The following is a 14,143-nucleotide window of genomic DNA, read 5'->3' as shown; positions in this document are numbered from 1 at the left end:
CAATTGGCAGCCGTCAGTCCAGTGTTCCGCTGCAACGGATTGCAGAACCCGGCTCAAACCTTTATTTTACTATTTCAATATCACCACCCGAGCCGACTCTCACGCATCGTTTGGATTTTCCACCCTGTCGTGCAGTGTCTGCAAGCAAGATGATGCTCCGCTTCGTCCTCTTCGCCCTTTTCGCGACATCTGCACTCGCAACAGTCCGTAAGTAGAGCAGATCTGTGATTTGCGATTCATCGTGCACTGGCAGTGAGAAAAGTATCTCATATTTAAGGGGGTACACGAATTTTGAGATATCATGTTTTGACAACCAGTGCGAGTCTTTTACTGTTCATTGGAATCAATTGGTTTGAAGCATTTTTATTGACAATAACGTCAATCATTTCACTCCGAGGCATATTTTGCGCTGTTAACCATATATCAAAAACAATATTATCGGACAGTTTTACCTCTTCACCACGATCTTATCTTTTTTTAATAATTTAATAGAAAAATCCGGTAAATTTTGGGTAAGAAATCGAATTAAAATTTTAAACCGTTGCCATTTTGTTATAAAAAATTGTCGAGTTGCAGCAAAGACGATAAACTATACCAAGAATACTTTCGCCAAAATTAAATTAAACCTCTTTAAACTGTTTTTGAGATATCGCGGGTACCTCAAAACGTGTCACCAAGTAAAAAGGGTGACGGAAATGTCAATAATAATGCATCCCATTAATTGATTCTAATCACCGCAAATATTCGAGCGAAGCCCGATTTACGTATACTTTTGAAAAAGACTAAACTCAATCGAATTGAACGGTTGAATATCGAGACATAAATTTTCAAAATTCACACAATGTTTCAGCCGTTCATCCTCGATACATACCCCCATAAACTAATTCTATTTGAGCTGAAAATTTCGATCACAATTTGTAATAATTATCCAACGCGGTGGATCAACTATGCGAATAGTATCGATGCCCTTTCGTGCACGTAAAAATCACTAAATTCAATATAAAAAATAGCTAACTCGTCTGTAAAAAATATATAGTCAAACTTACTACGATAAATTCCGTGGAAAGTTACCGTCACTCGTGTGCGTGCAGTGACTTTTCTCGTGGCATAATATATATTATAATATACTCGTACAAACGGGAAACCGGGAGATGCTAGTCAGCGAATGTCATTGATTAATATTCAAAGTGCATATTATGTTGAGACGTTCTCAAGGCTCCTTTGGAATTCTTCTTTCCACTATAAATTTTGCAATCAGTCTCATCTTGTGTGCCTTCAGGTGCACTCCGCATTCTGTAATGCTTAAATGCGTCAAGGCTTAGCCTCGGCAGTATGACCACGTTTTTGCGCTATGCCAGCTTGAGCTTTATTTGTTGATCAGGATTTTGCAGCCACGTGCTTTCTTAACTCGTTGCAAATTATCGAAGCTTTCATTTATATCTGTACCGCGCGAATTTTGGTAACGATAAAAGTTCCGGTTAGTGGGAGAGAATTGTAATTAATTCTATCTTTGCACCGCATTTGGAACACAAAAATCTCTCTGAGAGATGATCGCTTTTGGACATTAAACATTGGTTTATTTTTTTCATACGCAAAATTTTAATTATTGTTCATGAATTTCCGATCACTGTTTCGATCAGCTTGCGATACAGTAGCGACGTAGCTTCCATTCGTATCATAGATGAGAATCGAATATTAAATTCTTATTCAAGAAGAAAGAAGTAATTTCATTTCAAACCTAATTGATAGACGGAATTATGAAAATCTGTTACGAAAAAGAAATGTTCTAATTTGAGCATGTGGATTACCTTTGAAATAATATTTATTTTCGGAATCGCATATTTGAAGGCGATTCAAGAAAGCCAAAATGTTGTTAAATGCGAAGACATTCACAAATAAACTCATTTTTTCACGGATCTTCTGCTAATTAGACGTTTTACGAAACATGAATGCACATTTTGTGGCGAATAAGCAATTAATTATGCAAGACTTTGGTTTGCAGGATTCAAAAAATAACTGTAATTCAACGGTGCATAAGAGAAGACAGAATTGGTTGCAGAATTTGGTTCTCAGAGTGACACATAACTAGAATTCGAGAATATCTGAACTTTATTTCACCGCGTTTACGAAACTTTTGCCGAGCAATTTTTTTTTTTTTTTGCACATCAATATCGAGTGTCCGACTGAGATCGTTATTGCAGATTTAATTACACACTCCACGCGCAAATTGGTTGGCATGAAAATCGTTTTACAGCTTGATAATCGAATCAGAAGCTGTGCTTGATCCAGTTAAGGTAACCTAACGAATGTTTCTTTTTACAGCATCCTACATACGAGTTTGTGGGCGGAAAGACCCTGACCTGGACAAATGCGTTCTGGCGAGCGTGAGCTCGATGACCAACAAGCTGGAAGTGGGAATTCCTGAACTGGATGTCCCATCTCTTGAACCCATGACTCTCGACAAGATCATACTTTCGGACCACAGCAGCTTGAGAGCGATTGCGACGAACGTCAAGCTCTTCCACTTATCCAATTTCATATGCAAGTTCCTCCACGTCGATTTGGAAAATCAGACAATCGACATGCAGCTCACGTTCCCCCAGGTCAGGCTGGAAGCTGAGTACAACGTGACGACGAAGATCGTCAACGTGCCCATCAACGGGATAGGACCGATGATAATCGTTACCGGTATAGTCTTCCTTCAATATTTATCCTCAGCTCTTGTCCGAATCCGTTTCGGGATTGTGACAGCATTACGAAATTATACGCGGAGATTCCTCTGCGTACGAAATCGAGATCTCGATGCACGAAGGCCTTGGAGCCTCGGGTTCGACATTTGCAGTTGTGCAATTAATCCGCGTTTCGTCTCGATCGGGAAATCGTTGCACCTTCTAACTTTCAACCGCGTGACGCGTGATCGCTGTAACATAGACAATACGCATCTGGATGCCAGAAAAGTATTCCCTGAAACGTGAGACACTTTTTCAAATTCATCGTCTTCGTTTTGGGAAATTTTTCAAAACGCCTTTGAGGATGATTGTTCAATTTTCTTTCTTTTCTGCCGTCGAGTGAAATTAAAAGGGAATCTAACAAATAATTCATTCTTCCCTGGAAAATTCTCAGATCTTCAATTGAAGTACAAAATGAGGTAGTAGGATTACACGCGAGTACAAATCGCAAGACATATAAGCTAAAACTTGGTTATTCTCAATTTGTAACGTCAGTCTTTCGCTCGCTTGGACACGACCTCATACTTCTGCTCTGATTGTTTGTTATCTTCGTTATTAACACTAACAATTTTTTTGACCGTTCCAAAGAAATTCCCACTACGCCCTACTAGTCATATCATTAACCAATTATTGGTTCTAATGTATCGAGTTATGTGCAATCCAATGTTATCATATAGTATCCTAGAATGCTCGATCAATTCCCCAATACGTAAGCAAGAGTTCATTCCGGTGCGTGTTGTTGCACGGAAAAATTATCTCTGTAATATCCAACGAGTTTCACGTGGCACAGGACGAAAACAGAATTAAAAACGTCAAATAGTATTCGAATAACCGAAACGATAGTAACAACGTTGAATATATTAGTCGTTTAATTGTGAATTGTGAACGCACAGTGAAGTCAGTCTGCAAATCTCAAATATTAAGCAACAAAAAAATTATTTCGATCCCATTACTCGCAGTTCTTTTGCAACGTATTTAGCACTTCCATTGAAGTTGATCGCCGCATTGTCGACGCTTCGATAAATATCCTGGATATTTTTTGTTTACAAAAACTAAACATCAATCGTACGCTGTCTTGTCGTATCTTGTGAAAATATGCGAAAGTAGCGGTGAATCGGGCGAGTGTAAAAATCTGAAAATATTGCGCAGAATATATTTCGATATATGTTAAAACGTTCTAAAATTGCAAAGAAGTCAGTCGCTGCAGGTATGAAGCCAAAAAGTGTGTCAGACCAGAAACACCACCCGTATAAATATGCATATTATATACATACATGTACATATTTTTTTTATTGAAACGGATAATTTCATCAGCCGCGCCTAAGATTGACGCAATAAACATTATGCTGAATGTCAAGCAGCTCCGGCACCAAAACACACTATTATCAATTGACCGCAGGCAACCGTTTCTTGCGTAGCCTTTCGGCCGCTCAAATTCACACGTTGACCGTCAATATTCAAACATCTATCTCGTAGTGGAAACGTTTCGTTCCTAACATACAGAAAAGAGCAAACGGTACAGGAGTACTCTTTGAAACATTCGGTTCGCCGCCATTTTATTGCCATTTTATGCGAGGGAGCTTTAAATATGTCGCGTAAGGTTCGAAAATCTTTGAAAATTGACACGGGAATGACCAGAGATGTTCGAACGTTTTCTTTCAAAATACGCATTTCGTACAACGGTGGCATCCACTATTGTGATTTTCTCTAAAACGATATCCACCTTCACGGATCCTGATTGAGACTCTGGCTGTGACCTTGGAAAAAGGTCCTGTCAACCGAAGCTTGACAAGTAGCCGATAAATCATACCGGTGGCAAAACGAGAGGAATAACATTAAATTATCGTATAATAATTCGGGTCAACTGTCACGGTAATTTAATATGCGTTCGATAATGATCGCAGGATCTGAACGCAACCTTGTCGGACTGCATTGTGAAACTCTGTACCTATAGTTATTATCTGATGACTTTTTTCAACTCACGTATATTGCTGGAGATATGATCGATCATGTATCGATCACCGCCACTTTCAATTTTTCTTCTTTTTCTTCTACCCGGTGACCATCTCGAATATATGGAACTAGCCGAATCTAACACGCGTGCGATTGAATTTAGTCAACATCGTCTCGTTGCGGTATTTATCACATTTTCATCACTTTATCATCTAAAACAACCAACGTTGCATGACGTATATCGCGACAGTTTCGGGAAGCTGAATACCCAAATGAGCATAAGACAAATCATGCGATTCCACCAACAGATTTATCTAATTTCCACCAAGTTTGTCGCCTGCTCGTCAAGTAGTCAAAGTCAGCTTCGGCCGGACACTAATCACTCCAATTCGCAGGGGTGTCAAGGCTATATTGCGTTAAGAATCTGAGGTATAAAAAATTTGATGGACCTGCATTTGAGGCAGCGGACTGATCAGACAAGACATTGATGCGACTGCCACAAAAATCGGTCTATTCTCTCGTGAATTTATCGGCAACAATAAAAAGAAACAAACTAGTCCCTTTGCATAAATTTAGTATTAGCCTTAGCATAAATGTGACATGATTGGTTTACCGCAGACGACGTCGAGGCCAAGGTGGGCATGAAGTTCCGACTGGTCGACCATAAGGGGGCAAAGTTCCTCTACTTCCCTACCATGACGACGAGCCTGCTTATCAAGGACTACACGTCGAAATTCACGCCTCGTCCGGGACCAGACGGAGCCTTGGCTGAAGGAATAAACGCGGCCCTGCAGGACAACCGAAAGGAGATAATCCCCTTGATCAAGCCGAACCTCGAGCAAGTAATCACCGAGCGCGTGCTTGAGCTGTCAAACAGAATTTGCAAACACTTCAGCTACGACGAGCTTTTCCCCGACCGAATGTAGGAGAAGAGTTGATCGGAGGGCGTCGAAAAATGTTTACTCGCAAGGGTTCAGCGAATATTGCTCATTGATGGGTGGGCAGCTTGTACAATAACTATCGATAACCTGCACTTTCTTGGGTATTCGTTTATTCGGACGGCAGGTCTTCAACGCGTTTTATTATAGAATGATTAACATGGGATGACAAACTCGTTGGTTACATGAGAAAGCTACGCCTCGCGAGTGCGTTACTCAAATTATTATTTAGGTAGCGTAAAACTCGTTCCTCCTTACGCGTAAGATTCGCGCCGTTTAATGCCATTGTAGATTTAAATTAGAGATAGAGGTATAACGACGTACTGGACTTGTTGATTTGTAAGAAACATGCGCCGAGCTATGGCCCAACAAATAAAATGGAGAAGAAAAAACGGATTCGAAAAAAAATTAATCGTTTAACTTACCACCCGCGTTTACTATCCGGTAACTATTATTATACAACCAAACCTGTTATCCTCGCTCCACAGGTTTTTGTTTTTATTTCCTCTCTATTCCTTCGGTTCAAGATTATTACGCATAATCACCCGTTGATCATTCGTGTTCGGCGGGTCTCCTCAGATTATTAATTGTCTTATATCTATGCATCGGTTTGTTATTCCGCTGCGTGTGCACTGCCATTTAACACCTTCGAAGAGCATGCTTGTTATTTTTTTTTAATATTATACGCACATCACCCGGCGGCGATGCAATTATTTCATCATCTTTTTCTTGTCGCAAAAAGATTGTGGTAAGTCGATCGTGAACTACAAAGTTCACGTAATCGTTTGACTCGGTAAATGGTAATGGGAAAAATTTATTTCACATATATCTGTCAATATCTTACAGGTATGTATAATGACAGATATTACATGCTCTTTAAGTATAAAATTTACCTGTACCTAGAACCATAATCTATTTATATATTAATTATATATATTTTAGTGAATATCGTCAGTTCATCGATATCTTATAAACTAATTTTCGAGGATTGATGCTCGTTCAAACGAGCCTGCATGTCAAGTGCATGTAATAGATGAGGATTTCAAAAATTCTCCACGTCATTTAAGCCGCGCGCTTTATAAAAAAAAAAAGAAACGGTGATCGTTATCGATATCTTAAAAATTTCCTACTTCAACGTTCTATCACGTCGATCTTTAATTGTCCGGGAACAATTGTTTGTACGTAAAAGGCTCGACGATTCTGTTCGAAATTTCCAGGAACGACTCCGACAAAGCCTTCTCTATCAGAGGCTTCAGTTCCCTGATGAAGGCGTCGAAGTTGTTGTTTATCGCCGCGTTCACAACGTCGCCAAGGGTTCGCTCTCCTCCAAAAAGGTTCTCCAGTCGGAGGTTCCCCTTGCCGATCGAGATCTTCATACGGAAATCTGAATAGTACAGGTGATCCTCGCCAGCTTTGTCCTTCCGCAACGCTCCCTGCATACGCACTGCTCCGGTACACTGGGTGAAGTTACCTTGCATTGGCCCCGTTCCCGATATCGGAAGCAGCAACACTCTTCCTGCGATTTCGTACATGCCGTCTATGTACAAGTGCGGTAGATTGATGTCCACCTCAAACCTCAACTTGTCGAGGTCGATTCTGCAAGAAAATTGTCCTTGAGAACAGTATACGGATTTAATTTTTAAGACCGATACTTTGGTCCGTTTTCTTCGACACCCGAATACAAATGTTCAAGGGCGAATGATATTAAACCGAAAGGGAAACAACGCCCCTTTTTTATATATTAAAAATGAATCCGAGCACATTTGATTTGAAAAATGTTTCTATAGTTAAGACGATGGATATCGTTAAACCGATGTTGTTGCTCCGATTCTAATGTCTAAGAGATCACTTGAAATAATTTCACATAAGTAATCAACTCCAGCAACAAAATCGTTAAGAATTAGATTTGCGCGTTACAATTATACTGTAATCTAAGATTTGAATGGTTTTCAGGTGATTTTTGAGCAGTGAGCGAAATGAGCTCAAATTATTTATAGAATCGAACCAAAAACACAAGAGGTTGATCATTTTGAACATTCCAATTACCATACCATTTATCTAATTATTGACATTTTAGATTTCATTCATTTTCATTATCATTGGCGCGAATAGCATTTTGGAAAAATTTGTACGGTTTTTTTTTATCAGACGGTCTAGTTCGCCCTGTTGACCTTCGATATCCTGCGACATGGTATATCATTTGCGTAGTTCGACCAAATGATATTGGTTTAAATAAAGATCACTTGCACCTAACAATTTTATTCGAATCCCTGCAGTCGATGTTTCATTTGATGAAATGTATCATTCAATAAGCCAACTGAATGCTAAATGCTGAATGGTATTTTGCATCATTTGCTTTTCTTTGCAACTACTTGAATATTTTTTTGATGACGAAGTCTAATTATTATATAACAAACCGTTATATTTGTTTATTTATTAATTTGATCAAGCAAAATATTAAACTAAATAAAACCAGGAACTTGCCCGTTAAGATTAGTTGGTTGAATTCTGCTGATTCGAACTAAACGAACCTTATCTTGGACCATATATGTAGAATGTAATTGCCAATTAGTTGTGTGGATCAAGTAAGTGGAAGTGTTTTTTTAATTCTTATCCTACATTTCTCCCATTTTAATGTATAACTCGGGCATCTGTCCGATTAATTGTGGATTTCAGACAATCAAAATTTTAACCCAACTAATAGCACATTTATTCATGAAATTCTCAGGAAAACGGGTTTTATAAGCCATAGAAAAGTAAAATCCATTTTAGAAAAAGAGCTGGAACAGCGTAAAGAATTTTCAACAGGTAAGCAAACTCTGTAGAAAGTTCTGTACAACCTTTTGCACAAAATTCTACAAATATATATGCAGCGAATTTTTACCGCCATGTATGGCGTGCGTTTGGGATTGAATGACAGTCAGTAAAGTGATTTATTGAATAGTAGTTGCCACTTACGTTACACGCGGAGACAAAATTGCAAATTGAATCGTGACCATTCGAGGAACGTTTATATCAATACGCATTGAATCCAAACTACGTTACAGGCAGGAGCGACATGGCGTTGCAATGAGCAATCAGCTGATAGTACAGAGCTGATTACGCGAAGAGCAGGGCAACAAAAACTTTAGGTAAGATGTTAGACTATGATTTTATGGTATTAAGTCGACACAGAGGAAATTGTGTCAGAAAAACGGCTCTTTAAGTTGAAATCAACAGAATTGAAAATCTGTTGTTTCTATTTGCAATTAAAGATGAAAATTCGAATGAAGAAAATTCTGCTCTCAATGACTTTAGAGTTTAGACAGATCGTGTTATCGTTCTTTTTTGTTAATGTCGAAATGGTACCCACACGGAACACTTGATCTATTAGAGGATCCATACAAGATCCACAGCTCTACGAAAGATCCATGCTGTAGCGGATCTCTAACAGACATCTAGAGAAGTCCACAATATTTACGATCGTATCAAAACCGATGATGGATATCCATTGGATGCCTGTGAATATTCATGCACATAAGTGGAAGTACCAGAAACAACCACCAGGCGGCGAATGGTCGCTATTCTCTCTCGCCATAAAGGCGGTCTCCAAATTATATAACCCCGCAACAATTCGGCAGTTTCATTGATGACAAATTTCGCCCGGTATTCACGTACTTGGTCGTTCATGAGTGCCTAATCTACATTTATTACGAAATGTACACGCGATAGTTTCAAACATTTTTCATAATACCTCCGTTAGAGGTAAATATTCCATGCGGATATCATTTCGACAGTTCAGTGCTTGGAATTTGGAACAGAACATAACGAATTTAAACGGAATAAAAACGAACAAATAAATTTATTTAAAATTAAAACCGTAAGTTTGAACGGCACGCGTGCCGCAATGATCGAGGTCTCGTTGCTTAACGGCTCGATGCTAATATGCTATTGTCTTGTACCATCATTTTCATTATTTCTCTTTTGCAAGTCTTATACGCGATGTCCGATTGTTTTCTGGGCATTTCAGTGTTGTGTCAGGGACGCGGCACGCGCGTGATACTGCGACAAGAATATAAACGAGATGTTTACCCCTCGCATGCTGCCACATATTTAGCACGCGAACCTTTCTGACTATGGGTGTAAATCGTTGGTGTATATTTGCAACGATGTTGTGCGTGTTTCAATCTCACCTGCGAATACCTTCAGGTAAATAACAAACAGAATGATAAATTCACACATCCAAAATAGTACTTCTATCCTCATTAATTGTAAGGTAAATTAACACTTGTATTTATTGTCAAATATTGAAGACAACGGTGATGACACCTTAGCATATCAGAATATTCCCCATGGCAATATTTCAAATTGAAAATAAATGGATTTTGAAATTTCGACACTAATTGCATCGGTCACAAAAGTACGCATCTCTCGTCTCGTTTCCATATTTGACCGGTCATTTCATTGTTATTGAGTAAATTTTGTACTAGTTCCCCCAGACACATTTTTTGTTCCATCTCTTTATGAAAAAACATTTGTTTCAGAAGAAATTTTTCGAGGTTCTCAAAAGTGAAACAATTTTTCATTAGAAAACCTGTCAGCGCTGTGGAAAATCTGTTCGAGACTTCGTTTCATGAAAATAGTAGCTATCGAGGTAAGGTACTAAACTGTCCAAGCGACGATAATTTATTACATTTAACATGATAGAATCTGTTTTCTTGTTAATATCTATAAAATGCATGCCTAGATTCACGTTAGCTCCATCGATAAAAGTATAGAATAGTCATCATTTACTGTTATTAGAAAATTTTTTGTGAGCACCCTGTAAGCCTGAGTATCCCTAAATTACGCGTCCAATTATCAGTGTATCATTTGTTATTCGTTTCCGTAATCTTCGCGAATTTATTCTGACCTTGAAGATGAATGCAAACAGCGATCATTGCAGTTGTGTGCTCTGAACGATGGCGAGTGGCTATAATTTGCGACAATTTACTACTGACCGAACAAAAATATTACAATCACGAATCGGATAGTTTGCGTTGGGTTTGCAGTATCGTCGTTCGTAGGCAAAAAATTTTAATAGCACAGGCGAAATTTCTGGAAATCATTCTAAAATTCGAGAAACAAACTGAAGCTTACTTGAGCCTTTTGACTGTGAAATCGCTGGCTCCATAGGCGTGGACGTTCCGCGCCGAGATTCTGATTCCTGTTCCTTCAGCAGCGACCAATTCCTTCAGGAGGAGAGGCTCCAGAGATGGTATGTTGCGCTCTGGAACTCCCTTCACCAGATATGGCCGAAGGTACTCCACGCTTTGGGATATGCAGTTCTCTACGTTGGGATCCCTTCGCTTGCATACGTGAATGTACTCCGCTGAAACAAAAGTGCGGAAAGATTGTCGGTATGTCGTGGATGTTGAGAATTAACGGGCCGTACCGTCTGGATCAAAGCTTAAGGAAAGAGAAAAAATCCGTTGCAAATATCTTCAGCAGACTTATTAGCGCTAATGATGAGTGACACGCATGAAATAACATCGTTACCGTGTAAGAGACATGATTCTGGCAAAATTTGAATAACGCAAGCTAAGATGTCAACAATATAGAAAAAGATTTTATACTTAAAAACGTTAAAAATTATTAAACTCTGATCTTTGATCCAGTTCAAGCGGTTGTGAATGCATTTGGCTTGCTGATCAAACCGCTACAAATTTTATAAAAAATGTGGAAAAAACTCTCATTATGTTATAATTATAATCTATAAATTTAATCGTAAACGAAGATCAGGCGTACTGTCTTTAAACGGATCTGTTTTTATCTATTCTGGGGTTAGCGATTTCGAAAATTTTCTTCGAGTGGTTTCTAATTATAGAACCAGTTCTCAAATTGTTCATATCTCAACTTGTCCATCGAATTTGCTCAAATTCATTTCTAGCACACAGCAGGGATGTTTCCTTCAATCGTGTTTAATATCATTGTTGCAAATAACATTTCTGGATATTTTTTAAATAGACCCATTAATCCTTCATGTCCATAGTGTTCAAAACCCTATGTTGAAAGAAGTTTCATATTTTTCTCAACGCTGACAATAGTCTGCATAATTTCTCATCAGGACTGCCCGTCAATGAGCCTTCATTGCAAATAGTTTCACGTCCAAGTTTCGTTGCCACGCGTTATGATGTGCTAATAATAACCGCATAGTAAAGTTTCCCCATGTCTTTTGCCAGGGCGATGAAATTTAATATTTTTGAAAAAAAACCAAATAGACATTGGGTTGAATTCATCCCATGTCTTCTATATACTTTTCCCATCAATATCTCTATTTTGTCGAACAATCGCTTCGATTTTTCTTCCGAAATCACTTTGCTTGTCATTTTGTATATTTTCGTAATTCTAGGTTGAATTCTAACCTCGAGAAAAAATTATTCTATGTGAGAAACTCGGTCTGATTTTGTTTTCCAAATTACTGCTTTGCATCATCGCAAAGGAGTGCCAGTATGAGACACGGAAAAATTCAATTGTACAACGTCAAAGAATAACGAAAACTACGTGGTTAGTATAAGAATATATAGGAATATTAGTCAGAAGTGTTAAACATTTGGAACAAAAAATGTAACGGCGTCGAGAAATGCAGAGAAATCAAATACTCGGTTTCGTTGAAAAAATTCAAAGTCTGAGGATAAAACTGCGGAATCCTCAAATTCCCGCAACTATATTTTGCAAAATTATGACGCAAAGATACTAGGAGGGAAAAAATCCAACAGAAAACCATTTGCTGTTGTTATTTCGGTAAAGAAAGGCACCGAAAGTTCACTTCATCAAGGTCTGAACGGTTACAATACACTTTCAAATTTATAGTTTTCTCAGCTATCGGCTGTCTAAATTTAGCCAAAGCATTTCACAAACTCGAAGAACAGTCGCAGTACTTTTCCACTCACGGAATTCAACGGTGAAAAACAAAACGAAAATACACCTTAATCAAAACGTATGAGGTGTGCGTTTACTTACGAAGGTTAACAGCGGAAGCTCTCGTTACCACTGCGAGAAGCAGAGCGATCGTCAGAGGTATCATCTTCGATGTTCGATGGAAAAAATTAGGTGAAACTTGTGTAACGTAGTAAGCAGTTTAAAAAAATTTTTTTAAACTAGAAGAGAAAACAGCGCAACCTCTTCGGGCAAACTTTTGGGACTATCAGCGCTGACCAACGATCGTCACAATAGTTTAGAGCATTATGGTCTTATCGCAATTGAGAAACTTGAAGCTTGCCCGAAGACCTTATAAGACCTCCCTGACTCCCACCACCTGCAAATAGTACGATTGTCTCCTGCCCCAAGCATCGGTTAATGATGGACGTAAGAAACCGAAGCGTTCGAATGCCGGCGATGAAACGGGCCGAACCCAGTCAACGTCAAAATCGAGTGATTCGAAACGACCCTTGAAGATAGCGATATTACCAGGGTGCCTGTAAGGTCTTTTTTTACATTATTATTCTTTATTTTTGTGTTATCCGACGTCAGAACACCTGACTTTTTTAAATCTTGTATTGTTACGGAAATCCGAAAGATTGCAGTATTTAGCAGCCATTTTTGATCGGTGTTTGGCAAATTTGTAATTAAGGGATTGATTGATAAAAAATCAAGAATTACAATTTTAAATTGAGTTTGAAAAGACGATCAATTGCAAATGATTTTGAAAGCAATTCACAACTTCGTTTCAATTAGTTACCTATATTTTCAATATGCGATTGATAGATTCTTGGTTTATGTTCCCAGTGTGTGATCGATTGCGTTAGAAAAATATTTTTCTAATAAAACAAAATCCATTACCGTCAGGTTTATCAGCATAGAATAAACTTTTGTAATTAATGATATTCGGATAAGAATTTGTGATTGAAAACAACATTGGTATATAACAAATTACAAGGTTAACTTGCAATTAAAACAAAATCAACTACAAAAATAAAACTAACGTATATCAGTCGAAACGAAACCAATTAGAAATTATAAAATTAACTGACATCCATTTTTAAATCAATAATTTACATAAATCAATTTCAAATTGCTTTTTTAATTTGTAGTTAATGTTGCTATCAAATACAAATTACTGTAATTTTTATTTTTACAGTTATAATTTGAAATTCAAATGAAATTCAACACTCTCAAGTGATCGTAATACGATCAGACGATAACCCATTCACAATACGGCAAAATTCCAATCAAGTTCTAAAACATATATGCCTGAATTACGGGACGAAACTGACGAATACCTACCCTTTTTTCTAACCGATGTTGATTTTTTTTACGCCCTGAAATTCGGCTTTCAATTCTGGCTGTCGCGAAAGTTTGGACAGAAAATGGAAGCCGCACGCTGTCCGAATTCCCGACTGTCTAGGCCTTCCTGGTTTTTCTTGGTTTCGTTTCTCTCAGCGACCTTAAGTAATTGGGTTATTTATATGATCTGAAAATTCACGCGATTCACCTTTTCGTTCGGGGCCCTCAATGTTGCGGGGACTAGGTCTTGAACTCGCTCATTCGGAACAGTGGCTGTGT

General features: G+C 38.3%; 2 protein-coding genes across 2 annotated transcripts; one reads left to right on the top strand and one right to left on the bottom strand.

The window, feature by feature from the left end:
- Positions 1-8: 8 nt before the first annotated feature.
- LOC124180037 lies at positions 9-6,937 on the top strand. The gene is made up of 3 exons (XM_046565020.1): positions 9-207; positions 2,323-2,688; positions 5,301-6,937. Exons 1-3 carry the CDS (start codon positions 150-152, stop codon positions 5,606-5,608), a joined length of 732 nt encoding a protein of 243 aa, XP_046420976.1. The 5' UTR covers positions 9-149; the 3' UTR covers positions 5,609-6,937.
- On the bottom strand, positions 5,603-12,853 carry LOC124180034 (protein takeout-like). Its single transcript, XM_046565016.1, has 3 exons — positions 12,602-12,853; positions 10,739-10,970; positions 5,603-7,216 (listed from the first exon to the last, which is right to left on the bottom strand). Exons 1-3 carry the CDS (start codon positions 12,663-12,665, stop codon positions 6,775-6,777), a joined length of 738 nt encoding a protein of 245 aa, XP_046420972.1. The 5' UTR covers positions 12,666-12,853; the 3' UTR covers positions 5,603-6,774.
- Between the last annotated feature and the right edge of the window lie 1,290 nt (positions 12,854-14,143).

This window comes from Neodiprion fabricii, chromosome 4 (assembly GCF_021155785.1).
Source record: "Neodiprion fabricii isolate iyNeoFabr1 chromosome 4, iyNeoFabr1.1, whole genome shotgun sequence".
Lineage (NCBI taxonomy): Eukaryota > Metazoa > Arthropoda > Insecta > Hymenoptera > Diprionidae > Neodiprion > Neodiprion fabricii.
Note: the sequence above shows the minus strand (reverse complement) of the source record. Positions and strands in the feature narration are given on the sequence as shown.